At 54.8% G+C, this 27,621-nt stretch overlaps 2 protein-coding genes across 2 annotated transcripts; one reads left to right on the top strand and one right to left on the bottom strand.

The window, feature by feature from the left end:
• The first annotated feature begins 1,872 nt into the window (after positions 1–1,872).
• Positions 1,873–8,113, top strand: SLC46A1 (solute carrier family 46 member 1). The gene is made up of 5 exons (XM_026517701.4): positions 1,873–2,154; positions 2,569–3,421; positions 5,370–5,453; positions 6,834–6,990; positions 7,533–8,113. The coding sequence occupies exons 1-5, from the start codon at positions 1,927–1,929 to the stop codon at positions 7,588–7,590; spliced, it is 1,380 nt and encodes a 459-aa protein (XP_026373486.1). The 5' UTR covers positions 1,873–1,926; the 3' UTR covers positions 7,591–8,113.
• On the bottom strand, positions 6,599–27,621 carry SARM1 (sterile alpha and TIR motif containing 1). Its single transcript, XM_048212364.2, has 9 exons — positions 26,882–27,621; positions 20,930–21,548; positions 18,763–18,975; positions 18,422–18,513; positions 18,096–18,331; positions 16,203–16,305; positions 15,916–16,105; positions 11,669–11,790; positions 6,599–11,585 (listed from the first exon to the last, which is right to left on the bottom strand). The coding sequence occupies exons 1-9, from the start codon at positions 27,349–27,351 to the stop codon at positions 11,456–11,458; spliced, it is 2,175 nt and encodes a 724-aa protein (XP_048068321.1). The 5' UTR covers positions 27,352–27,621; the 3' UTR covers positions 6,599–11,455.

Here is a 27,621-nt window from a genome sequence, read left to right as displayed (position 1 = left end):
TCTGTGCAGAGCGATGACCAGATTGTAGCTAGGTTTTAAAGGAGTTAAAAGAAGCCTCTGGTCTAGGGATGCCTGGGTGGCTCAGTCAGTTAAGCACTGGACTCTGGATTTAAGCTCGTGATCTCAGCATCATGATCTCAGCAGGGAGTTGGCTTGGGATTCTCTCCCTCTCCCTCTGTCCCTCAGCCTGCTTATGTTCTCTCTCTCTCTCTCTCTCTCAAATACATAAATTTTAAAAGAAGACGAACAAGAGGCCTCTGGTCTAGTGAGCACCACAGGCTCCAGCTCTGGAATGGTCTACACCCTGTCCCATTCCCAGCTGAAGGAACTTGGCCTTATGTCTGTCGTTCTTCGTTCTCCAGGAAAGAACAATACCATTTCAGCTAGGAATGCTTCTGTTCTTGTAGCCGATATACAGGCCAAGATTTTGTGTAGTTAGTGGGGAGGGGAGGGAGCCAACCCAGGGGGCTTGTATGTTTAATGTGGAATTTCCTACCTCTAGGATGACCACAGGGTGGTAATGGTTCTAGAGGCACGGGTGCAGGCCTCATTCAGTCCACCAGTATCTAGCCAGCATCTACCCATTGTGAACCTAGGACACTTTCTGGCTCAGGGGAGGTGGGGGATGGTCAATTAGCCAGCAACAAGCCCACACATAGTCATGGTAGCCAGAAACGGAGCTCCACCGCCCCAAAATTCAGGCCTGTGGGTCACGGCACAGAGCTTGCCTCCAGAAATCCATTCAGCTGCGCTATTGTCAGGGAAGGTGGCCTTTTCTGGCCCTGCCCCTCCTAGACCTGGCCAGGACCCCGAAGGGCAGCCTTGGAGTCCCACAGTTCCTCTCCTTTAAAGCTCTCTCCACAGTTGAACTCTTTCGGACATTAGTAGGATTCTTTGATGGGTCTCCCCCACCATTCTAAAAACTACGGGGCCTGGTAAAGGCATTCTTGGAGCACCCCCAGCATGGTCCCTGACATATAAGGGTGCTCAAGAAGTGGATCGTGTGAGTGAATGATAAAGGAGAAAGACAGGTAATGCTTTTCCCTTTTACAGGCAATAAAACATGCCCAGACAGGAGGTGTGACTGCCTTCTGGCCCAATTCCTACAGCAGGAGTACCCAGGAGCATAGGGCCACACCCGATGGCTTCCAAGGCCCTCCTCCAGCTTCTCCTCCTCTGCTCCCCCAACAGCAGAGCCAGTCCTGAGCCTCTGAAACAAGACCGGTTTCCCAAGAAAAGATCCTACGGCAGGAGTGGAGCAAGTGACAGCCTATTCATAACAATAACAGCATTTAGAATGTACCAGACACTCTTCTTCCACAGCAACTCGTTGAAGCAGGTCCTATTAGCACCCTCATTTTAAAGATGAAGAAACGGGGCACAGGGGGTAAGTGCCATGCCCAAGACCGGAGCGGAGCCCAGGTAACAAAACCAAGGCTGCTCTCAGCCACTCTGCATTGCCTCTGCGGCCGCGCACAACACCAGCATGGGCATCAGAGGTCAGGTGTTCTTCGGGCTCCACCTGAGCGCCTCGTGTCCTTACCTCCTCATCTGTAGACTGTGCCCATTAATAATGGCTAGCCATAGGACTGCTGGGAGGATAATGCACGCGGAGTTTAGTACAGTGCCCAGCACACAGCAAATGATCAATAAATGTTAATTATTGATATTTTTGTTATCGTTTGGAGCGTTTCTGGGCCTGGAAAGGAGGGCTGCAGGGCGGGATCCTTGCACAGACTGCAGGTGAGGTCACTCAGGGAGCCAGGGGTGTGGGGCCCCTCTCCCGCCCTCACCGGCCCAGAGCGGGCGGGGCGAGAGTGAGGGGGACAGCGGCCCCGCCCCGCCAGACTTTTTTAAAAAGGGACGCTGGGCGCAGGCGCAAAAAGCCCAGCCAGCCGTCCGGCGCAGACCCTGACGCGCACGCGCATGGAGGGGCGCGCGAGCCCCCCGGGCGAGGCCCGCGCGCGCCGTGGGCCTGCGGTGCTGTGCCGCGGCCCCGTGGAGCCGCTCGTCTTCCTCGCCAACTTCTCTTTGGTCCTGCAGGGCCCGCTCACCACGCAGTACTTGTGGCACCGCTTCAGTGCGGACCTCGGCTACAATGGCACCCGCGACAGGGGCAGCTGCAGCAACCACAGCGCGGACCCCATCATGAAGGTAGCGGCGCGGGAGGAGCGCGAGCGGGCCGCCGGGTGGGCCCAGCGCTGGAGCTTGGGGGCAGCCGAGGGGGCGGGGCCTGCGTCCGGGAGAGGGCCAGCTGGATTTTGGGTAGTGGGCGGGGCCAGAGCAAAGTTGGGGCCTGGGCGACCACTGCAGGTTGGGGGATGCTTAAAGTTCTCTAGGTAAGGCGAGGCCGTGAGGATTAACACAAAGGAGTAGAAGTAAGGGAATGGGATCGTGGTCCATCGCCCATCACCCAGGGCCGGTTTTTTGAGAGTTTTACAAAGAGCCTCAGAGGGTTAGGGCTCCAAAGATAGTCCCCATCCCTGTATCTCCTAGGATGGTGATGGTTTGCGGGGTGGGCAACCCAGAGTGAAGAAGAGCACCTGGTTAAGATTCATGTCCCCACAGGAAGTGGAGACCCTTACCTCCCACTGGACCCTCTACATGAACCTGGGCGGCTTCCTGGTGGGGATCTTCTCATCCACCCTGCTGGGTGCCTGGAGTGACTGCGTGGGCCGCCGCCCGCTGCTGGTGCTGGCCTCCCTGGGCCTGTTGCTGCAGGCGGTGGTGTCCATCTTTGTGGTGCAGCTCCAGCTCCACGTCGGCTACTTCGTGCTGGGCCGCATCCTTTGCGCTTTCCTTGGGGACTTCAGTGGCCTTCTGGCCGCAAGCTTTGCTTCCGTGGCAGATGTCAGCTCCAACCGCAGCCGTACCATGCGAATGGCCTTGCTGGAAGCGTGCATCGGGGTGGCAGGGATGCTGGCGAGCCTCCTGGGGGGCCACTGGCTCCGGGCCCAGGGTTATGCCAACCCCTTCTGGCTGGCCTTGGCCTTGTTGATAGCCATGACTCTCTATGCAGCCTTCTGCTTTGGTGAGACGGTGAAGGAGCCAACGCCTGCCCGGCTCTTCACGCTCCGTCACCACCGATCCATCGTCCAGCTGTACGTGACTCCAGCCCCAGAGAAGTCCAGGAAGCATTTGGCCCTGTATTCATTGGCCGTCTTCACGGTAGTCACTGTACACTTTGGGGCCCAGGACATCCTGACCCTCTATGAGCTGAGCAAACCCCTCTGCTGGGACTCCAAGCTGATCGGCTACGGTTCTGCGGCTCAGCACCTCCCCTACCTCACCAGCCTGCTGGGCCTGCGGCTTCTGCAGCACTGCCTGGCTGACGCCTGGGTGGCCGAGATTGGCCTGGCCTTCAACATTTTGGGGATGGTGGTCTTTGCATTTGCTACTATCACCCCCCTCATGTTTACAGGTAAAGTGTGTGGGCTCAGGGACAGTTTGTCCCAAAGGTGCTGGGTGAAAATTGGGGGTTAGACACTCACTGCCCCTAAATGTGGTTTGTGCCTGTGTCTAGAAATATTGTTAGGCTCCTTGCCTGCACTGGAGGACAGACAACGAAGAAACTTCGTAAAAATGCTATCTTTGTTAGACGGAAAACACAGACCTTCAGTGGCCTCGGTAATTAATCCACGATGTCAACTGTAAACAGCATTAGTAAGATAGAGCAAAAGACACAAGTACGGCTCATACACTAATTGCTTCACTCCTTAGCCTCCCACAGCCAATATTTATGGTGTTCTTAAACAAAGTCCGTGCCACTAATGCCTTAATATTCACTTCTCTGATAAGAATCCCAGGCCCTACCTCAACTATCCTTGGTCAGCTTCTTTGAGTTTAAAAAGAAAGCTAGTCTTCTTAGACCACAGATACCAAATTCCTGCCTGCCTTAGTTCTTCTTTCTCCCTCTCTTCCTCTTCCTCTCCCCTTCCCTCCCCACTCCTCCTTCTCCTGTCCCTCCTCCTCCTCCCGCTTCTTCTTTTGGTGGGAGAAGGGTGGCCAGGAATGAGGAAGTTAACTTTTTTTAAAGGGACAGATTAATTTTGATAGAGCCCTAAAATGTGTTGTTTACAAAGTCAGCGGATCAGTAATCACAGATATCTTAACTTGGCTGCTTGCCTGCAGAGTGAGGCTGCAGGGGACCAGGTACCCTCCTCTTCTGCTCACAGCATCTCCCGTGGCCTCGGTGCTGGGCTCAGTGCCCTCGGGGGTGCAGAGATGATGAGACACTGTCATTACTCTGGGGAGCCTCATCGGAGTGGGGCTGCAGGGCTGACACCTAAAGGGGCCCTGGGTTGCCTCGTACCCACTTCGAGGATCCCGTCCTCTAGGAGGCAGCGGGCACACGAGGGAGAGAAACTGTTAGGAAAGAACCCTTGTAAGCGCATGAGTAAACTGCAAAGGGAAAAGGAACTTGCATTAACTTGGCGCTCTGCACAGATGTTACGTCATCTATCCATTTCCCAGGGCTGCTGTAACATATTATCACCCGCTGGATGGCTTAAAACAATGGAGATGTATTCTCTCACAGTTCTGGAGGCCGGAAGTGAAGTGTCCGTATCACTGGGCCCCAGTCAAGGGGTCAGCAGGGTCACGCTGCCTTCGGAGGCTCTGGGAGGGGATCTCCCCCACCTCTTCCAGCTTCTGGCGGCTGCCGGCGTTCTGTGGCTTGTGGCCGCGTCACCCTAATCTCTGCGTGTGTGGTGACATGGCCTCTTCCTCTTCTGTGTGCCTTCTCTGTTCTGTCACACCTCCCTCCATTTCCCACTTCTAAATGTGATTGCATTTAGGGCCCAATCCGGTCCAGGAAAATCGCCTCACCGCAGGATCCTTAATCACATCTTCTCCAAATAAGGCAGCATTTACAAATCCCAGGGATTACGACCTGATATCTTAGGAGGACCATTATTCAGCCTCCTGTACACCCCAGACCATCCTGTGATGAAGGCTTTGTTGTCCTTTCACAGATAAGAGTGATGTCCAAGGCCACACAGTTAGTAAGCGATGGGGTCGGGTTAGGAACTCGGGGCCCACTCCAAAGCCCATGCCTGTTTTCTGTGCCTTGCCCTCTCTCTTCGAAGTGCAAGGTGGGTGGGTGGTGGCTGCTGTGACCACAAGAGGTGTTCTGGCAAGAACATAATTGGTGGGAAATCAGCATTCATTCATGAAAGAGGTAGTGGGTAGGTCAAGCCTTGAGAAAGGTGGTCTCCGTCCCTCCTTGGTCACTGTCCTTCACCAGTAAGGAAGTTCTTCCTGTGTCCAGCCTGAGTCCCACGTGGGCTGCGGATGTGTAGGAGCTCTGCTATGGAGGGTGCTTGGGCCCCCCTCTCCCTGACCCCATTTTCTTGTTTCTTTCTCTGCAGGGTATGGGCTCCTGTTCCTGTCATTAGTCACCACACCCATCATCCGGGCCAAACTGTCCAGGCTGGTGGGCGAGTCAGAGCACGGTGAGTGCCAGGGTCAACCTGTGTCTGGTTCCTCATGCCCAGTGTTGCCTGACCTGGGCAGGGAGCAGCTGCGAGCCAGGAGGCAGCTTACCTTCCTCCCCCCCAGCCCGGAGAAGCTAACAGCCAAGACAAACGCACTTCTGTCGAATTGCGTGGGGCTGGGGGAGGACCACAGTGCCTTGGGTTTTTGGGTCACAGGGTTGGAATTTGCAGTTGTCAGAGCACACTTGTTCTCTTGGGTAACCCGAGCACAGGATTTACTCTCTCCAGACCCTAGCTTTTCCGTCTGTAAAAAGGACGTGATGATGCCAGGGTTCCCTACTGCACTAGGGCCCGTGTGCCAGCTCAGAGGAAGAAACAACCTTTAGATATTTCCTTGTCCCCGAGTGACAGGTGAAGAAGCAGACACCCGGAGGGTTAAATCGGGTCACCCAAGGTCCCTCAGTAAGTGGTGGAGCTAGGATGCAAACCCAGCTCTGTTTTTAAGAGCAGCAGGTCCGGGGATACGGGTTTTGGTCGTGGCTCTGTCACCCACTGGCTGTGTGATCTTGGGCAGGTCCCTTTCTGTCTCTGCAACATGAGTGGTTTGCTCTTGATGACGAGGCCCTTCCGGCTCTGACAGAGTTCAAACTCAGCTTCTGTTGGGTTGTTGCTCATTTTGCAAAATTTGGGTTCTGCTGGCATATCTCTAGGGAATAGTTTCTCAGGCCCCTGGGTCTTTAGACTCTAGTCTGGAAATATCTGGCTCATCCATTTCCCCCTCATCTGCCCTGGAAGGAGGATCTGGTGCCATATGTGGCCCAGTGAGGGCTCGTTCTGTTGCCCCCCAGAACCCATGTACCTTCATTCACTCAGTAAGCTTTTCTTCTAGCACCTTCAGTGTACCCAGAGAGGCCCGGGCCTGTGAGGGATGCTTTACATGTGAATTTAATGTTGCTGCCAATCTATGAAGTAGGTATTATCCTTGTTTAACAGAATGGGGACAGAAACCCGGAAGGATAAGCAACTTATTTGGTGATCACACAGATAATAAGTGCTGGAACTGGGAATTAAGCCAGCAATTCATCCCAAACAGGAGATGATTCCCAGAGGGGATTAACCAAAACCCATTTTATGCGGCTTTTGGTAGAAGACATCACATATACTTTGAATACATGGATTTAATAACAGCCATTTGTGTGGTAGCCCGTGTGCCAACTGCTCTCCATGCGGGACCTCACTGAATCCGTATCACAACACACAATGTAGGATTTATCATTGAGGAAGGTGAGACTCGGAGGTTAAGTGACTTGCCCCAGGTCACACGGCGGTGAGCTAGGGGTGCTGGGATTTGAATCTAGGTCTTTCACACCCCAGAGTGTGATGTTTTTATCTTCACAGGTGCTCTCTTTTCTGCTGTGGCCTGCACCAATAGCTTGGCCATGCTGATGGCTTCTGGCATTTTCAACTCGCTCTACCCAGCCACCCTGAACTTCATGAAGGGGTTCCCCTTCCTTCTGGGAGCCGGCCTCCTCTTCATCCCAGCCATTCTGATTGGGTAATGCAGGGCTCTGACCCATGATCATAATGCCCTTTATCCCAAAGTTTTCCTCTTTCTCCTCCTCCCAACCAGCTCATTCCTGGGACCATGCCCCCTGATTCTCCCCTTGCGGACAGCTGTCTAATCATCTGGGAGCTATTCCCCAGGGGCAAGGCAGAGGGGCAGAGGGGCAGAAGGGGAAGGGTCAGGCTAACATTGCATGCTGGCAAGGCCGTGCTCTCTCCCTCAGCTCCCCTCTTTCTCCATTCCCATTTTGCAGATGGAAGTATGGTGGCAGAAACGTGCTAATGGGAAGCCTGGAGAGCTTCCTCAGCTAGTTACAACTGGGCCCCAGGCTAGCCTGACTCACTTCTTCCCCTGTAGCCTTAAGAGTGGCTTTCCAGAGCCCTGTCTCTGGACATTGCCTTGTCTTCCACCTCGTAGCTCTGGGAGGGAATACCTACCTGTACCTGCCCACCCCATAAAGCCTGTGTCCCATCTCTAAGAGTTGAGGATGTCTCCCCACGTCAAATCTGAACCCTTTCTCTGGTCTCTCACAGGGTGCTGGAAAAGACTAATCCTCGCTCTGAATTCCAGCAGTTTCCTCAGAGTCCCTGATCTGCCTGGACCGGAGGACAGAGGGCAAAGGGAGCGAAGTGAACACTAAGCAACTGAAAGTATGCTTCTGGATCCCAGCCCACAGCGACACTGGCACCTCCCCTCAGAGGGCAAGTGTCTACCTTGGACAGAGCGGTCCAGCTAGACGGCTTGCCAGCCTAGGACTCTAATCTAGAATTAACCCAGACAGTCCTCCTCCAGGAGGCGGTGGGGGCGCCGTTCGGAACAGGGGTTGGTGCGCCCTTTCTACCATCAGTCCCGGAGAAGCCTCCAGGGGAGAGGAGAGGTCCCGATGGAGGGACACCTCGGGGACCGGTGGAAGCACGAGGGCTGGCATCACTGCTTCAGCCCAAACCGCACCGCTCACAGCGCTGTTTCGGGTGTAGCATCGTTGGATGGTTCTGAGGGGGAAGGCTGTGCGAGGGGCTGGGTGCCCTCTGGAGGGAGAGTGCTGCCGTCTCTGGCTGGGAATTGATCCTCTGAGCTTAGCAGTGCCAATCACAATAAAGCCATATAAATCACACTGCAGTGACCCTTCCAGCCCCCAGGGCATTGGGCTCTGGGGCTGTCTGCTTTCCCGTTCCCAGTCTGCCCGCCAGAGGTCAGATAGCAGCAAGCTTCCCGGCTGGGCAGGAGCCCCCTGAGCTGCCATGAGATTGTGCCAGGCAGGGCCAGCCACACCTCATCTGACTGCTCATTCTCTTCTCCTGAGCCGCTGGAGGGGCTGAAGGGTTGCTGGGCTGGCATCAGGCTGGTAGAGATTCGGGGCAGAGCCCCTTCCCGAGGGTCCCTCAGAGATCCATTCCCTGAAGGCACCTTACAGGGCGACCCGGCTCCCCCAGCCCAGGTGCAGTCAGGTTTTGTTAGCGCTCAGCCCTCCAGCGCTCCCCTTGCCTCGCATTACAGCAGGGCCATGTGCTGAGTCCATGAGCGTCTGCCGCTCAACGGGAACCTGGTGAGGGGCCTGACTCCCCGATATGATCCAGGGGCCCCAGCTTCTCAGAGAACGAGGGGCCCTTTTCCAGGCTGTTAGGGAAGCCTGGCCCAGAAGCTGAAAGGCGGAACTGGATTCAGTATTGAGGCACTGGCTTTGATGAGGGCTGCCAGCCCCACTACAGACCCAAATCATGTGGCACTCGACTGCGGATGTGAATTGGCCACAGGGTTTGTCTGCCTGCTACCCTCGTTCTCTCTCCCCTGCCCGGGAAATCACACAGGTGCCATGGGGACAGTGCAGGGCAGACCGGGGTCAGCTGCGGCCTCTGCAGCCTGGGCCTGTTGCCACATTCCCATCTCACGGTCTCTGTCATGGGGAGACCAAAGCAAGGACAGGAATACGGTTCTTCCACCGACTGTCCCAGCATGAGGCCGTGAGGAGGGTTGGGAAGAGGTTCTGGGCTGGCCTCAGGCTTGGGCTCTACTCTGGGCACTGCCTCTGGCTCGCTTGTGACCTTCAGCAAGCCCTCCTCCAAAGGGCTAAGTCAGCAGTGCCCTGAATTGTCTGATCACAGGTGGACAAGTTAGGAAACACTGGATTAGATGACGTTCTGAGACCCTTCCCACCTCATACGTTCTAGAATGAGATGCCTCTCTTCCTGGGCAGGAGAGAAGAATGAAGGAGTTGGAGCTGGACTTCTTGATCTCTGGGTGTCCCTGAGCAGTCCTTAGCACCCGGGGATGGCTGGGGTGAGGCGGGTAGGGACCTAGCTGACTCAGCCCCCGCTTGGGGGCAGCAACTACAACCTAGCCAGGCAGAAAACCCTGACTGTGCAGACCCACATCAGAGTAGGTCACAGGCTGGGGGGTGGGGGGGGGGAGGCGGTTTCTCAGCCCTGGTTCAGGACCAGCCCTGGTTCAGGACCAGCCCTATGGGGCCAAGCCTGGCTGGGGGGGTCATCACCTCAGGGTTGGAGGCTGGGCTCCAATTCCCCAGAAACAGAAAGGGGCAGCAGTAGAGGGTGGGGTGTAGGAACAGAAGAAAGGGCCTGGCAACCTCCCTGAATACTGCCCGCGGAGGGAGGGGGACTGATCAGGGACAAAACGACAGAAAGCTTCCCCTGGAGGGTACCCATCCCACTGTACTGTTGCTGTTGCTGCTCTGGGAGGGCGATGTCTAGTCCGCCTCCATCACCTCCGCATCCAGAGCCTGGCACTGGTGGGCGCTCCTGTGGCCTGAAGGAGGCAGGGTCAAGAGCAGTGAAAGCCGGAGCTGGGGCCAGGACCTGCTAAAGACCGAATCTTCGGTGGGAGGGGGCGTAGAAGAAAGGCATCCCAAGCCTGCAGTGAGACCTCTGACTCTCTGACGATGTGGCTGGAGAGCTGCACGTGAGCTGGCCAGCACGTGTGGGAGGCGACTCTGGAAGCTGAGCCAGCCTGAGGTACCAGGCCAGCTGACCCCGTTAGCTAAAGCCTGGGTTTCCAGGAGGGAGGGTACTTTCTTGCTCTCCTGCCCTAGTGGAGAAAGGGGCAGAGGGACATGGCTGCTTGTCGATTTCTGTATAGCTCTTGGGGCCAGACTTTTTTGGTGAAAACCTATCCCCCACTGCCAGACCCTTGGGGCAGAGGAGAAGCCAGCTGTGGGTAGAGCCACAGCCCTGCCCAGGGTACAGCCTCCAGGATGATTCTCGGGACGGGCAGTGGACTGAACACCAGGAGACCAGGCTGGGTCCTGGGGCTGCCACCGGTGGTTTGGGAAATGGCATTCCTTCTCTGTACAGGGAGATAATACCAGGTGGGGTTGCTCGGGTGATTGCAGGAACCATGAAGTGGCCTGGGGGGTGGGGGATGGCAAAGATTTGGGAGGGATTTGCGTTTTAGAGCCTCGCTAGTTAAAGTGTCGTTCCTTGACCATCCGCATCCACTCACCTGGGAATTTGTGGGAAAGGCAGAAACCCAGGCCCCACCCAGGTCTCCTGAACACAGTTTTAGCAAAATTCCCAGGTGATTCCAACGCACCCGTCACCCTCGTTCAGGATCCTGTCTCTTCCCGTGTTGCTGCGGGCTCTGTCCAGCGGACTGCTGCTGCCACAGGGGGTGCCTCCCCTGGCCGCCCCCTGAGCAGGTGGGTGGGGAGGGGCTGGGGCACCAGCTGAGCCGGGCCGGCAGGAACTGAGGCACGGCAACAAGGCATGTGGACGGTGGCTAGCTGCCTGTTGAGACAGCCTCGGCGGCCCAGGCCCAGGCCCCTGCAGGCGGCTCCCTTGCACCGGCGCGTGCAGCAAAGCTGACCGCAGCTGCAGGCCAGCCGGAGAGAGGGCTGGCTCGGCCGACCCTGACCCCAGGTGTGGCTAAGAGGGCTGCACCTCAGGAAGGCTGGGAGGGGACTGGGGACCAGGCCAGCTAAGGGCACAGTGGTTATAGGTCAAGGCCACAGGGTGGCAGGAAGCGCTGAGGCCAGAAGCCAGGCACGATCTAGGTGGAGAGCCATCACTGGACCCCCATCTCCGGCTGGCTGTTGGGCCCAGGCCCTTGCTTAGCCCAGAGGGGTGGGCGCTGCCCGAACTCTTGTCAGAGGGAGGCTGCCCGCCCTCCTCCACTCAAGCTGGCTGCTGTCAGGGCAGGAGGGGTTGTCGTGTGCCGCAAACCCTCAGTCTCCAGACCTGAGATAGAGAACCCGATGGCAGGGCCCCAGGGGGTGGGGTCTGGCCCTGAGCACCCCCAATGCCTGGCTTCCCTTCCCTTTCCAGACGCCGGGGAGGCTGGGTTTGAGGTGGACCGCGAGGGTGCGGGCACAGCGACAGCCGTTTCCTGAGAAGGGACTGGGGCGGGGGTATTTGCAGCTGAGAGAGGCCAGTTTGAGGAGCTGCTTCTTTGGGAGGGACGATGGAAATGGGGGTCGCAGCAGGGCTTGGGAACAAAGGACTGGTTAAGTTGGGCCCATGGGTGCGGCCCCCTCCAAGCTGGTGTCAGAGCCTGCCGACGAGTCCCGGGAGGAGCGGCCCTGCAGGAAGCGGATGATCTTCTCGATCGTGGCCTCCTGGTACTCGTGGGACCACCTGTGGGCACAGGGCCTGGTGGGTCAGGGGGCTGCGCAGGGGGAGCTCCTGGCTGGGGGCTGCGTACCCGCCCCCCTCCTCACTTGATGCCATTGAAGGTGAGCACAGCCTGCATGTCCTCAGGCAGGTCCTGGGGCTCAGGCCACTCGAAGCCATCGATGACCGGCACGATGTTCTTGCCGCAGCTCAAAGCAGTCACGATCTCCTGCAGAAAGAAACGGGGGAGGAGGAAGAGACCTGGGTCCCCATGTGACCCTGGGGCCAGACAGACACTGAGAGGGGTGCTGGTGCTGAAGTCCGCTTTGACTTCTCCCTCACCCCTTGTTTTTTAATAAAAATCAAATATTTGGTTTTTGCCTCAGATCCTTGGCATAGAGCTCCTGAAACGCTGGGAATCCCCGGATGACTGGAGGTTGGGGATGCAGGTGCCTAGCTAGCTTCTGGATTGGGGCTGCTTGCCAGGAAGACCAAGCTATGATGAAAACGTTGGAAATTTTAAGTATCCCACATACATTCACAGACGCACACCTCCCAGGAGGGGAGAGGGGTTAGAGATTGAGTTCACTCCCCAATGGCCAGTGACTTAATCATGCCTCCATGATGAAACCTCCATCAAATCCCCCAAGGATGGGGTGGGTTGGTGAACATATCTAGGTGTTGGGAGGGTGGCCTGCAGAGGGCATGGGAGCTCTGTGCCTCCCCGCCTGTGCCCCACGCCCCATACCTTTGCCCTATGCATTGCTTACATTTGAATGTGCCTGAGTTATATAGCCAGAAATAGTTAAGTGCTTTCTCAGCTCTGCACGTCATTCTAGCAAATTATTGAACTGGCCGGGGGGGGGCGGGGATGTGTGTGTCACGGGAACTCCTGAATGGCTAGCCAGGTCAGACAGAAGTGCGGGTAGTCTGGGAACCCAGGACTCTCAGACATCTCAAGTGAGCACAGACATGTGGGACTGAGCCCTTAACTCTCTGTAGTCTGACACTTGCTCTGGATAAGTCAGTATCAGAACTGAACTGGGGGCTCCTGGGTGGCTCAGTCGTTAAGCATCAGACTCTTGGTTTCAGCTCGGCTCTCATAGGCTCTATAGCACACGCTCCAGTGGCAAACTTAATTAGAGTAATTTACTTAATATCTGTCTTCCCCACCAGACAGAAAGACAGGGATCATGTCTGGTTTTTAGCCATCTTTTATCTCAGCATCTTTCACAAAGCCTTGTCCATAGTCAACCCTTGCCAAATACTTAACAGATGGCTGGATGGCTGGAATGAATGAATGAATGAATGAATGAACGAATGAATGAATGAATGAATGAGAGAGACAATATAGCACAGTCGTTAGGGGCCGCACTCTGGAATCATGAGATTGGGGTTCCCACTGAATCTCTGACACAGGCTTTGTGGCGTGAGGCAACCAATGGGCCCTCAAAGCCTCTGTTTTCTCTTCTGGTGGGGGGATACCTGCCATGTCCCGCGGTGAGTGGTTAGAGCAGCGCCCAGCATGTGGCGTGTGCTTAATCAATCACAGGTGTTAGGATTTCCTCCTCTGTAAAGGGGGTAATAAACCTCCCTCACGAGGTGGTTCTGAGGATATTACTTACTATTAATGGGTGCTCTGGTAAGTGCTTATTGAATGTTTTTTCCTTTCAAGGGGGAACCTCAGGGATTGCACTTTCTTGAGTGCAGTTCACTTGTGGTTTTCTATATTGATTACCCGCTAAATGTGGCTTCGGGGAAAGGAGTTTTAAAACCAGAGGCAACGAAGCATAACAACAACCAAGGAAGGCTGATGGAGCCTTTGGAACTGGTCCAAGGCAGAGGACCCCGCCACCCCTCCTCCCTCGATGCAGGCTGCCGCATGGGTATCAAGCACCCTTGGGAAAGAACCCGCATAACTCCAACCTTGATTGGTTTTTGGGGAACCTCTCATTTTATGAATGAGAAGAAGGAAGCCCAAGAGGGGAAGGGGCTTGCCCCCAAGTCACACAAATGCCCAGCCCAAGAGGGGCCAGGCTTCTGAATCGAGCCTTCAGATTCCAAGCCCAGGGCGCTGTCCGCCAGGCCCTCTGCCTCTCTGCTGAGAACTTGTATGGATTCTGATCCTGCACAAATTGATTTGAGAGCCTTTAGACATTCGTTTTATCCAGAACTACCAGAACCCAAGACAGCAGAATGCTCGTTGCATAGACTCAGAGTCTGGCCAGGAGAGGAAAATGGCTTGTTCAAGGTCATCCAGCAGGCTAAGAATGAAAACTTGATTAGAGTCGAGTGTTCTGACCTGGTGAACCTCGTGGACATGTATGGCCTTCCCAGTTATCTCAGCTTCCTCTGGCCACTGGTTCAAGTATTCCATAAACTCGTCAAGAGCCTACTTCATACCACACATGCTTGTAGGCATCTGGGATACAGAGTAAGCACGGCAAGGTCTGATCTCGCATGGAGGTCAGCTATTTCTCTCTTTATCCCAGAAGGCCGCCTGCCACCTGTTCTGGGCCATCAACCCATGATCCTGCAGGTGTCTCTTTGTCCCAACAGCCAACCAAGCCCAGTACTCAGCCCCTAAAACATGGCCTCCAGGGCCTGGCCCTCTTTCCCACAGTTGGTCTGGATGCACGGTGCAGCCAGACCCTTCTCCCGACAACTGCTGGCCTGGCCTCACTGCCCTTGTGGGATCCCTTTTCCCAGTGCTTTAAACACAAGTCTTCTCCCAGCCTTTAGGTAGCCTGCAAACTGGTTCTGTAGTTTTGTTTTTGTTTTTGTTTTTAAGAGAAGGAGAGAGCCAGTGGGGAGGGGCCGAGGGAGAGGCCAGGAGAGAATCTTAAACAGGCTCCATGCCCAGTGTGGAGCCGACAGGAGAGGCTCACGACCCTGAGATCATGACCTGAGCCAAAAGTCAAGAGTTGGACGCTTACCGACTGAGCCACCCAGCGCCCCAGGGGCGTGCTGGTAAATGTTTAACAAATAACTCTCTGCGGGCCGGGGAGGGGGGGGGGGACAACCAACCAAACAAATCCCTGATTTGTAGTGTTTACCAATTTCCTTTGTGTAAATACTCCCACCAGGGCTGATTTCAAGCAATGACCATGATGTCCCTGGACATGGACTTGGGAAGAGATGCAGACAATCATTTCTGGTGTCAGCTGAATCCCGCCCTATCCCACCACCCCCTCAGATCCGAGCCTCAGACACAGGCAGGTGCTGGGAAAGAGCATGGGCTTTGGAGTCAGATCGATGGAGTTCAGAGCCCAGCTCTTCAGATTTCGATACCAGCGGGGCCAGGGGAAAGAGCATTCTACTTCTCTGAGCCTCAGCTTCTTCATCTGTAAGCAATTACCAGTTTGCACCTGCCTCGGCCCCACTTTTGTCCTCTGCTCGTGCAGTCGCCCTGCCTGGGATGCCTTCTCTTCCACTTACCTCAATTCCTAAGACTCTTCTCAAGTTCTGCTTCCTCTGTGAAGCCTTCCCTGGTTATTCTAGCCCTTACTGTTCTCCCTCTTCTCCAGGCTCCTATGGTGAGTAAGAGGTTCACCTACATAGCCTAGCAGCGACACCAACCCATATACAATCTAGCCACGTCTGGGCAACTCTCGGTTCCTCAGCGGCTTCAGGACAAGGGTTCCATCTCAGATCACTGCCTTATCCCTCACTGATTAATAATTAGTAACCTGCAGACGTGATATGGACCCATTTCATCCATCCATCCATCCATCCATTCTGCAAGTATTCGGTAAGTTTCTAGCGTGTGCCAGGCACTGAAGACACACTGGCATTAATTAAACAGTGGTAAGCACTCACACTAATTACAAGAATAATTCCTGCCATTATAGACCAATTACTATAGAACTAGGCATTCTAAGGACTTGACAGATTTTAGCTCTTTTAATTCTTATAAAGATATCCTAGGGAGGCAGGGACGAGACTTCTCCCACTTTACACCAGCAAACGTGAAGCTCACTGTGGATACGTAACTTGCCCAAGGCCAGAGCTCGGATTCCAACGCACAGCTCTGTGCCCTTCGTGATCCCACTGTGACTGTCGCTAGGCTCTCTTGCCCCTCTTCCCTCACTGAGGTTATTTGTCCTTCTCTGACCCTCACGACCATCCCCACAAGGTGAATAAGGCAGGCAAGTTATCCCCATTCTCCTAATGAGAGCACTGAGGCCCAGAGAGCCTAAGGGACTTGCTAAAGACCAATTACAGCCCACACTGTGGCTCCTGCCTTGCGGCTGGGCCGCGGAGGTGGCTGGGGAGCGCGGATGAGACGGAATGGGAGGAGGACCTTGACCCCTGGCCACAGGCCAGTGCTGAGACCATGGGGGCCAGCACCTACCTTGTGCACCCAGTCCTTGCAGTCATGGTCCTGCATGCACTTGTCCAGGGCCCCGGCCGACAGCACCAGCACGAAGTTGCGGGCACCCATGACACTCTGGATGAGCTTGTCCTCGAACTTGCCTGCTTCCAGCTTCTCCACATCGATGAAGACGCTGAAGCCGTGCAGCTGCAGATGCACCTTCAGGAGGCTGGTGAGAGGTCCCGCGTCACTGCCCTGGCCCGGCCGCGAGGCCCCCTGCCTGCGGGGCCCCCTGCCTGCGCGCCCGCCTGCCTGCCCCTTCTCACCTGGCCAGCTGCGAGCCTGAGTTCCGGCGGTAGCTGATGAAGACATCTGGGATGTCCCCGCTGGGCTTGCAGCCAGTGCAGGGCAGCGGGGAGTGTAGCATTTCTGAGGCAGACAGGTGACAGCTTGGTAAGGGCAGCCTCTCCTCATCACTCGCCATGGGGCACGTCATCCCCTGCCCACCCAACCTTCTCAGCGCAGGCCAGCCAGGCGCAGGCTCCCTGGCTTGTTCAAAAGAGAGCCACCGAGACAGACAGCCGGGCCTACGGGAAGGAAGGCTGCTCACTATTGGTGAGTCCCTCTCAGAAGGCAGGCATCGTGTTTTAGGGACAGGAATGCGCACCTCCAGCCCCGCCCTCTCTCCGGAGCTCCAGACCTGAATGGCCAGCTGCCCACAGACACTGTAAACCCAACACATCCCAAATCCTCCCCCTGCCCCACCTTCCTAGTTCCCATCACAGCCAGAACCCGGGCCCCGACCCCTTACCTCTCATTCACTCATTCCACACATATTTACTAAGGATTTACTGTGTGCCAGGCACTACCGTTTGTGCTTGGGATACAGCAGTGAACAGAACAGACAGACCTCCACGACACCTGACTCCATGCTCTGGATTCCTCCGACTAAACATCCTGGGCTCCAGCCCCAGGGCCCTCCCTATGTCCAGGCCCCCAACTCAGCCTTCTCAGGGGTCTCCCTAAATCCACCCTTGCCCAGTCCAGTCTGTTTGCACAGCCACTAGAGGGGTCTCTCTAAAATCCAAGTCTCCAATCCAGGGTCACTGCCTCCACTTAAAAAACGTGCATGGCGGGGCGCCTGGGTAGTTCAGTCCATTAGGTGTCCGACTCTTGATTTTGGCTCAGGTCATGATCTCAGGGTTGTGAGACTGAGCCCCTAGTTGGGCTCTGTGCTCAGTGGGGGTCTAATTGAGGATTCTCTCTCTCCCTCTGCCCCTCCCCCCTCACTCGCTCATGCTCTCTCTCAAAAAAATTTAAATAATAAAATAAATTAAAAGTTGATTAAAAAAATTAACACCCAGGGGCACCTGGGTGGCTCAGCTGGTTGAGCATCTGCTTTCGGCTCAGTCATGATCCCAGGATCCTGGGATTGAGCCTCATGACCGACTCCCTGCTCAATGGTAACTCTGCTTCTCCCTCTGCACACACCCCCCTTGCTCTCTCACCCTGTCTCTCAAATAAATAAATAAAATCTTAAAAAAAAAATTAACACCCACTGCTAGAATGAATATAGATATTAATGAGATAGTATGTTTAAAGCTTAATACATATAGTAACTGGCAATAAATTTTAGCTAAATAATAAATTAGTAAGTAAAAAGGGTGCTAGAGCCCCAGAATCCATTCTGCCCTAGTGGTCTCCCTAAAGTGCCTCCAGAACCCATACTTGGTGAGCTGTTGGCTAAAGGCATAAGTCCCCTGTGTTCCCACCCCTATCCCCTGTAAGCACCCTCCCTGCTGTCTTAGCTCCACTTCTGCATAGACTGCTCCCTCTGCCAGGTGGGCGGCTCTTCCTGCTGCACCCCCTCCCCATACATCCTTTGGGACCTGGTTGGGCATCCTGTAAATGCCTAGACCTGGGTAGACCGGGTAGGCAGCGCTTCCTCCCAGCTGCCCCTGGAATCCTAGGCCTGCCTCCTGCTGTGGTCACCTACCTGTTGATATACCTGCCTGCCTTCCACCCTCCTACGCAGCTCAGACGAGGAGCTTCTTGAGGGCCAAGTGCACCATATTCATCTCTGCATCCTGGGAATCCAGTCTGGCACAGCTTCTGTGCTCAATCCACCCTCAGTGAGGCTCGCGGCCCCACCACGTGTCTCCCCTCACCTCCCAGGGCTAGGGCTAGGATGGGGTGGGGTCGCGGGTGGGCAGGCTGACCTCTGGCGGCCGTGAGGATGCGGGTGCGGTGCACGCCCAGGCGGATGCCGCAGTCCTCCAGGAGCTGCTGCTCCGACACGCGGTGCAGCAGGGAGCGGTCCAGGCCGCAGCTGACCAAGCCGTACGTATACTGGCGGAAGCGCGGGTCCAGGCTGCCCAGCCAGTCAGCCAGGTTGCTGCGGTCGCACGTAGCGTAGTTGGCGAAGGTCTTGAGCTCAGTGAGCTCCCTAAAGAATCTGCAGCCAGGGGAGAAGGGGACACTGAGGTCCTCACCTGGGACTGGCTAGTGGCAGAGGGTGAGGCCTGGCGGGCAGGAGGCGCCATACCTTTTACGGGTGATGCTGGATTTCATGCCCAGGTCGGTCTGGAGCTCCTCCTCGGTGAGCCGCAGAAGCAGGTCGCCATCTACCTGCTGCTCCTGGGGGAGGGATCAGATGTAAGGAAGGGCTCCCCTCCTCAGCCGTTGGACCCCACGCATAAGATGCAAGGAAAGGGAACTGGAGACGGCGATGGGGGAGGCGGATGGGTAACCCCGAAAGTGGTTGAGTACAGGCTCCCACACCCAAAATCACCCCTGGCGCCGCGGGCGTGCGGGCCGCAAGGGGGCGCTGTTGCCTTGTCCAGGGCACCCCTAGCGGCCGCGCGCCCTTGGGATGCGCTGCTCTACCCGGAAGCTCTCGCAGTAATGGGAGAAGCCGATCTGCTGTAGCCACGTCTGGACCTCGGCCTCCTTCCAGCTGGCCACGCAGGGCAGGATGGGTCGCGGCACCTCCTCGCCCAGCAGGCGCAGCGCGCGCTTGGCCAGCGCCGACGTGGTGCCATTGGTGGAGTAGGAAACCAGGCGTTTCAGGCTCTGGATGGCTCCGATGTCGCTGAATACCTGGCGGTGGGGTGGGGAGAAGGGGTCTTGGGTCCCCCAGTTCACCAGCCATCCCCAAATGTGCCCAGTCCCTCCCCTCTTCTCAGCGCTGAAACTCCCATCATCTGCCCTAGCCCTGCCTTCATCGAATATATCACCTAGTTCTCTGAATTCCCCCTCCTGAAACTCTCTCAACTCTTGCCCTCATGTCTCCCCTCCAACAGCTTCCATCTCCCTGGAATGAAGTCTGGGCTCTCAGTATGGCTGCCAGGCCTGGCACAGTGCAGCCCCTGCCCACCATTCTCAGCTCATCTCCCCTTTCTCCAACCCACACTTGGCTGACACCCACCCAGTAAGGCTCCCCTACCTCTGGGCTCAGTTTTCCCAGACCTTTAGTTCTTCCAGCCTGCTTGTGGGAATCCTCGTCATCCGGTGGAATCCAAATTGATTAGCACCCCTCCATGCAGCCTGCTTTGATTTACCCACAGATTGGCCCATACCTCCAATTAGGCCTTGTACTCTAAATGCCACTGTTGTTAGTTGATAATGCAGGGTCCCCTGAACGATAAGCTGAGGTCATGTTTTAGTCACCTTTGGAGTCCTGTACCTGGCACACTGCAGGGTAATGAGTGGGGGCTGACTATCTCTTTACTGAACTGCATTCACTTGGTCTTGTTGGAAAAGGGGTGCCACAGCTAATGGTCATGGCTGCTGCCCAGGCCCTGTCCTCACCCCCTACTTCAAGTCTTTTCTCCCAAAGCAGAATGATCTGATTTATAAAGCAGTCCTCCCATGGCCCAACTCTGGGGCATAGAGGGGAAAATCAGAAGCTCCTAGAACATTAGACCTTGGAAACGGCCTTAAGAGACCCCCTAACACAACAGTCTCTTTTTAATCTGTGGGGACACATACAATAGGTGACAATCATCTGTGAGACACTCTCCTCTGAGCAGCCCACCTGACAGCTGTGGTACAGCCAGGGTGGTCCGTGTGGTGCCCACCACTCCCTGTGTCCCAGCTGTCACCAACTCCCAGACCCCCAGAGGAATGCAAAGGAGGGAGAGGGATGTTATAGGGATAATCTTGATTCTGTAATATTTAAAAAACAAAACCCACAAACTTTGGATAATTTAACTATTACTAGGTCCACGTGCAGGGTAAAACTGTTGTGTCCCGCTTCTTCAATTTTCCAGAGGCTAAAAAGGAAGCATGTAGAGGCCTAGAGAGGGGAAGGCAGCTAGCCGCGGTCACACAGCAAGTTAAAGCTGAGGGCAAAAGCTTCAGATCAGGCCCTGGGCATGAAGACCTCTTGGGACACAGGTGGGAGTTATCCAGTCAACACACTGATGTCCTGCCCCCCCAAGCTTCTGTCTCTGCACTCCATCTCCTTCCTGCATTCCAGACCCACGTGATGAAATAGCCCACTGGGGTGCCCTAAATGGTCACTGTTCATGCACCCCAAGCTCAACCTGTCCCAGTGAACTCACTTTCTTCCCCTCCCCCACGGCAACCTCTCACCATTTAACCTTATTTCAGTACCGGGTGCCAGCACTCATGGGGTTGCCTGTGTCCAAAGCCAGGAGTCACCCTCAGCTCTTCCCTCTCCTTCACCCAACCAGCCACAAGTCCTAATTCTGTCTCTTCAGCACCTCTGGGATCTGTCTGCTCTTCTCTGCCTCTTCTATCATGCTCCAGCCCACCTTCCCAACAGTCCCAGTCATGGCTGCCTAGCCTCCAACCTCACCCTTGCCAATTCCATTTCCGCACTGCAGCCAGGGTAGTCTGTGTAAAAGCCTGGGTTCCCTGCTTAAAACCCTTGGTCTTGCCTTCAGGGCCAGTGACTGGTCTCTCATCCTTCTCCTTGCTTCACCTAACTCTTATGTGTACTTCACCTCCCAGTCGAATGTCACTTCCTCCGGGAAGCCTTCCTAGACCCTAAATCCTGCCCCTCCCTCCCCCGCCCCCCCACACCCACCTTGGTCTTGCCCTGCAGGCTCTTGATGGCAGCCTCGGCACAGAGATAGAAAGCCCCGATGCACTGCGCCTCCAAGCGCGATGAGTCAAGGAGCGGCACGAGGCGCTGCAGGTCGTCGGGCCCACGGCCCTGGCTTGTGTCACTGGCATCCACCAGGCAGCGGGCGAAGCGGCCGGGGTCCAGCGAGGCCACGAGCGGCTCGACGAGCGCCAGCGTGCCGGAGCGCTCCACCTCGCGCTCCACCTCCTTGTTGGTTGCCAGCACCGCCACCGCGAGGCAGGCGTGCAGCCGCAGCAGCTCGTCCTCTTTGGAGAAGGCGAGCGGGAAGAGCCACTCGGCGGCGCGCTTCTCCACCATGCGCCGCTGCGCCGCCTGGCCCCCGTGCAGCGCGCAGTTGCCCAGCGCCAGCGCGCAGTGACGGAGCAGCGCCGGGTCCGTGCGGCGGCACCAGTACAGCACGGCGTCCAGGCCACCGGCCGTCACCAGCCGCTGGCATGTCTCCTCTGAGTGCTTGAACATGTGCTCCAAGATGCCTGCCACACTCCGCGCCAGCTCCACCGGCTCCCGCTCTTTTGCCAAGTTCAGGATCACGCCCAACCCGATGCGCGCCACACGGTCCCTACCGAAAGAAAGTGGGACACAGACGATGGAATGGTGGTGCCTCCGGGGAGGTTGGCCACGCCCTGGTCACTTAACCTCTCTGGCCTCACTAGTGTCATAAAGGATATGAGGGAGAGCATTATCCTCCCTGCCTCCCCCTTCCACCTCCTGGCCTGCAAGGAACAGATTTCTCCGATTGTAAGAGTGCTCCATCCTGGCCACACCTTTACACTCCCTTACTGCTGTCTCCTCCCCCGCGGTGTGTGTCCTGGTTAAGAGCCCTGACTCTGGAGAAGATCCCCTGGGAGCTGTTTTCTTCTAGAAAGCTGTGGGACCTTGACTGCCTTCCTTTATCCTTCTACCTCAGTTCCTCATCTCATAAATTAGATAAAAGGAATACCTACCCCAAAGGGTCATTATGAGAACCAATGTGATAATCCATGTAAAGTGCTTCCCACAGGGCCTGGCACATGGGGAAGACTCACTAAATGTTAACTTATTATCATTTCAAGTATCACTCGAAGTACACCCCTCTTAGCCTTTCCCTCAAACCTCTCCTCACTCCATGTGGTGTGACTGGGGTGTATTTATTCATTCACTTGACAGATGAGGAACTACTGTGTGCCAGGCACTGTGCTAGGGTGACTAAGAGGCCCTGGAACTTATACACAGCTAATATGGAGACAAACAATACGCACGTGAACAATGAGTGAACAGGGCAAGAGTGATATGGCCCTAATGCTAGCAAGCAAGGGTGATGTAATGGACAGTGCCTGGGCGGAGGAGGAGGGGACATCTGAGAGTACGATACCCAGAGACTCCTGCCTGCAAGTGTCTGGGAGAAGAGCATAACAGGCAGAATGGACTGCAAGGACAAAAACCCTGAGGGCTGGTGAGCTTGGCATGTTTGAGGAATAGAAAGAAAGCCAGAGATATTTGCAATGTTTAAAACCGACAAGGAAAAATAAAAAAGCAACAAGGATTCATATATAGAATATATCAATAGTCAACAAGAAAAAGGCAGCATACTCAATAGGGAATGGCAAAGGATATAAATGGCAATTTACAAAAGAGGAAATCTAAAATGTTAACGAGGAAATAAAGTGATGCTGTAACTCATTAGTAATCAGAGAAGTGAAAATTAAACCAGCTATCACTTTACGAGTATTGGATAGGCAAAAAGCAGAAGCTGGGTAACAAAGAAGTTTGGCGAGGTGTGGGGCCATGAAAACCCTGAAGTTCTGTGGGTAGAGGTGCGTGCTGGGGCAGTCAATTTGGAAAGCAGGCTGGGATGCGTGGGTGAAGTTAAAGAGATATGTACCATATGAGCCAGAAATTGGGGCTCTTGAGTTTATATCCCTAAGGAACTGTCACAGATCTACAAAAGAATGCGGAAAAGGCTGTTCACTGCAGGGTTGTTTGCGGTGGGGGAAGATGGCGGCAGTCTGGTGTCAAGCCTGGGAGAGTGGAGCAGTAACATGGGCAGGTGCCCACTCTGGAGGACTATGGAGCAGTTACAAGGCACTGAACAGATGATACCATGGCACATGAAGGATCTTAAAAACATAATACTGAGCAGGTGAAAGTATGAACTGGAATGTGCTATATAACACAGCACCATTTGTGTAAATGAACAAATACATGTACACAAAACAAGAAAAAAGATTTGACCAGGACACAGATAAAAAGACAAGCATTAGATATATTGGATGGGTGACTAGGGCATTAATTTGGAAAGATGGTGGGACATTCATGAAGAGGAGAAGGGGAGATTGTGGAGATTGTATTTTAGGCACAGATGTATGCAAAGGCTTGGAGGTATCTGGGAGCTCTTGGGGACTTTCCCCACCTCAGCCACACTGAAGTGAAGCCATTTCTAGTGGCTGAGATGGAAGGTTCAAGGGGAAAGTAGGGAAAGAGTACTGGGGGCCTTCTGGGCCCTATCCAGGCATTTGTATTTATCTTGATGGCAAATGGAGAGCCACTGAAAGGCTTCAGGAAGGAGAGTGACCTGCTCTTGCATGGGTTTTAGGAAACACTCTGACTGCTCTTGGGAGGGAAGTCCAAGGGAGGGAGCCTGGATGCCAGCAGAGCAGACAAGACAGTCGCCACACTCCAGGCAGAGGTGAAAGGTTTCTGTCCTCCTGACCTCCACAAATGATGTCTTCCACAACTGACATTACCCCTAAAGACTTAAGAGATGCAGCCAGTCATGGAGTCCCTGCCGAGTGAGCATCACAGTGACGCTTGTGACTTTGTGTCCACTGTGGTTCCCAGCTGAGCCCATAACATGTCACAACAACTTTGCTGAGTTGATCTCTGAGCTTCCCCTGAAGTCCAAAACAGGTGGGTTCTAATCATTCACTTGGTCCTTTTACCAATGAGAAGGCCAAAGTTCAGGGAGGTTACATGACATGCTCAGAGTTACACAGCTGGTGAGAGGCACAGCTGGGGCCTGAATCTGTCTGTCTTCAAAGATCAAGATCCTTCATCTATACTTTGTATTTCCAGAACAATCTGACTACATAAACCCTGAGACTATCAGAACCAGGATGTGTGTGTTTTTTTTTTTAAAGAGTTTATTTATTTATTCGACAGAGAGAGACAGCCAGCGAGAGAGGGAACACAAGCAGGGGGAGTGGGAGAGGAAGAAGCAGGCTCATAGCGGAGGAGCCTGATGTGGGGCTCGATCCCATAACGCCAGGATCACGCCCTGAGCCAAAGGCAGACGCTTTAACCGCTGTGCCACCCAGGCGCCCCAGAACCAGGATGTGTTTAAGCAATAATCTAATCCAATACTCTCATTTCCTGAGGACCAGTGAAGGGAAGGGCTTGCTCAGGAATATCAATTCAGAGAGGACTTTATTCTTTTTTGGCTTTGTTTTTTCCTTAAAATTTTTATTATTATTTTTTAATTTTTATTTACTTATTTGAGAGAGAGAGAGAACACGAGGGAGAACCAGACTCCCTGCTGAGCAGGGAGCCCGACCCGGGGCTCGATCTCAGGACCCTGGGATCATGATCTGAGCCAAAGGCAGACACTTAACTGACTGAGCCATCCAGGTGCCCCGTTTTTAAATTTTTTAAAAAGAGGAACTTTATTCTGAGTCTATTGACCCCCAGCTCTCCCCTTTCCCTATGCACTTGGCACCTTCACAGAACTTGAACTATGTTCTTGTTGTAAGAACTATATACTCAGCTCCCAGCTTCTGCAGCCTGAGAGGCTATGGGTCTGGATTCATATCCCAGTTCCAAAGGAGCGGGGAAATCATACACATACACGCACATATATGTATATATAATATACATATATGTGTAAATCCTTGTATGCATAGAATTTCTCTGGAAGCACATACTGTGCAAGAAACTTGTTTTGCTCATTTGTGTCCAAAGGGGGTCTGGGTAGAAAGAAAAATTCTTAAGTGTGTGACTTTTTTGTACCTTTGCACTTTTTGAATTTATATGCAATAGCTTTCTGTTTTATTTTTTAAACACGTCTCCTCCACTTATTCACTGCATATTTTTGGGAAAGCCATTTAACCTGAGTTAAACCACTTAACCTAATTTTGGTCTCCTAATGGTTCTGGGCTACACATTTAAAAGGCTAGCAGTCACGTGGGGCCCTCACTGGTGTCATGGGACCAAGTTCAGCGGGTCCTACCTTGTTGGACTTCTCTTGGCATTTGGGGGTGAGGGACACTGTGACCTAGGTTCCTGGGCAATGGGTGTAGTAGCACCCTGAGAAGAAGGGAATGGGAAAAGGAGTGGGTGCACTGATTGAGGAACTTTCTTTAAGAGGAGGTTGGTTGATGAGGAAGGGCAAGATTTCATCAACACAAATTCTCAGTGTGTCACCTCCCTTCTCTCCCTTCCAGCCTCAGCCCAGAGTAGTCTAAAGGTTGAGGAGATTCTGCCTTTCTTTGGGGAAAAAAAGTTGATGGCCACCGGGCTTGCTGAGCTCTGTCCTTGGTCCTGAAGTGCTGTCCGCACCAGCTCATGGTTTCCTCATACCAGGGACAATGGTGGGTGTGACTCCTCCCGCCGTAATTCTGAACCAGGTGAGTGTAGTTATTTTCAACCTTGAAAAGTATCAGTGCAGTTTGCATCTTGCAGCCCTCCTCTTCCTAGGGTGTTGGCTGCACCACTTCCCCAAGGGTTCTAATTACAGCTGCCACACCCCACATACCAGGCTAACAGGTATACCGCCACCCTGTGTCCACCAAATCCAGTAAGCACCCATTCTGTTTGCTAGCCCTCCAAATGTACTGATGATTGATAGTAGATGGGAAATTAATGACTTGTTGACTAAGCAGAACCCTAACTTGCTCTCCCAACTTAAATTGCTTCATTCATGCATTTTTGACAGTTGTATCATTTCCACCACCAACAAGGTTGTTTAATTTTTGAAAATGGTAAGGAAAGCACCCCTAATCCATGGCCATTGCACTTGTGAAAGCTGCATGAATTGAAAGTGACCCTTCCCAAACCCTTCTAAATCTGAGAGACCTGAGAATTCAGCATGTGACTACCGTGCGACAGTTTGGTCTGCTCTGGCATTGGAGGGGAGAGGAAATGAGTGCAAAGGTCCTCATATTCCAGGGGAGATCCCAAGAGGCAGACAAGAGAGGGGCAGGCAGGCCCCAGTTGGATCCCCCCTACTGTATCTTGGCTCTATGTGGGGAAGGGACAGAGAACACATACACTCGCCCCTGCCTAGCTCCTCACCTGTTTCCTCTTCTCTCACCCATTGATCCCACTAGAAAACCTTCTGTTTCCCATTAGCAGCCGCAGAATGAGATCATGTCTGGCCTGTTACGTGGGCCAAAATGGAGAAGGAGGAAGCAGGAGGTGGATTGGGGTTGACATAAAGGGGGCAAGTAACCTCAGGTCAGTACTCATTTCAGTGATCATTGCCCCTCCTCCTACCCCATTTCCTAAGCATTGTGTTCTCTTCCTTTCTCAGTGGCAGAGAGAAGGTAGCCTAGCACAAGCACTGCCAGGCAGTAGGATCCCAGCTCCATCCTCAGAACCAGGGACAGATTCCTGTCCTGTCACTCCATTCTTTATCTCCCTGTCTCATTCGTCACCCCGCAAGTCCTGGCAGTGAATCCTGGCTGCACCCTCAGTTCACACTGTGTTGTGACTCTGGGCAAGGCACGAAAGTTTCCCAAGCCTCGTTTTCCTCATTTGTAAAATAGACACGCTGATACCCAACAGGGCTGTAGTGCGGGGATCTGGTGAGGGGAGGCGGGAAAAGGCACAGTGCGAGCCGCACGAGAGACCCGGGCTGTGGACCGCCCTTGCTGCCCCACAGCAACCTGCGCTCTCCCCTCAGCCCGTGAGCACACTCACCGGTTCTCAGCCACCAGGATCTGCTCCAGCAGGCGGGCGGCCTGCACGCGCGTCTCCAGCTCCGGCGCCTGCAGCAGTCGCAGCAGCAGGTCGAGGCCGCCGTCCAGGCGGATGGCGTCGCACAGACCCTGGGCTACCTCTCGGCCCACGGCCGGAAGCAGCCAGGCCTCCTCCACCAGCTGGAAGACCTCGGCCAGGCCGGCGCCCACGGCCCGCGCACCCCCCGCCTGCTTCAGCGCTGACAGCGCCTGCTGCAGCTCGGGCAGCGCGCGCTCCAGGGCACCCTGCACCTCGGTGCCCGCCCCGGGCGACACCTCGCGCGGCCCGCGCCCGCCCGCTGTCCACCACGGGCCCGCGCCGCCGCCCCCGTCCGGCCCCGGCACCGCTAGCCGCTCACCGCCTGGCCGGGGACCGGACATGGTGAAGAGGCGGCACAGCTTGTAGGCGGAGAGGAGCAGGGTCAGGACCATGGGCCCAGGGCTGCGGGGGACATCCCCGGTCCGGAGGGGCGGAGCGACCCGGGACTTGGGAAAAGGGGGACAGGAGAGGGATCCAGGGGAAAAAGGTGCAGGAGGGAGGGATGGATAGAAGGCTACCTACCAGGAAAGGGCGCTGGCCCGAAGTCTGGGGGAGGGGCAAGGGCAGGATCTGGGACGGAGCTTCTGGGGGAAGGGATGCGGGCCCAGATGCAGGGGGTGGGCGGGAGGAGCGAGAGGGGAGCCAGGGATAGACCCAGACTC

This window comes from Ursus arctos, unplaced genomic scaffold (genome assembly GCF_023065955.2).
Source record: "Ursus arctos isolate Adak ecotype North America unplaced genomic scaffold, UrsArc2.0 scaffold_24, whole genome shotgun sequence".
NCBI lineage: Eukaryota > Metazoa > Chordata > Mammalia > Carnivora > Ursidae > Ursus > Ursus arctos.
Note: the sequence above shows the minus strand (reverse complement) of the source record. Positions and strands in the feature narration are given on the sequence as shown.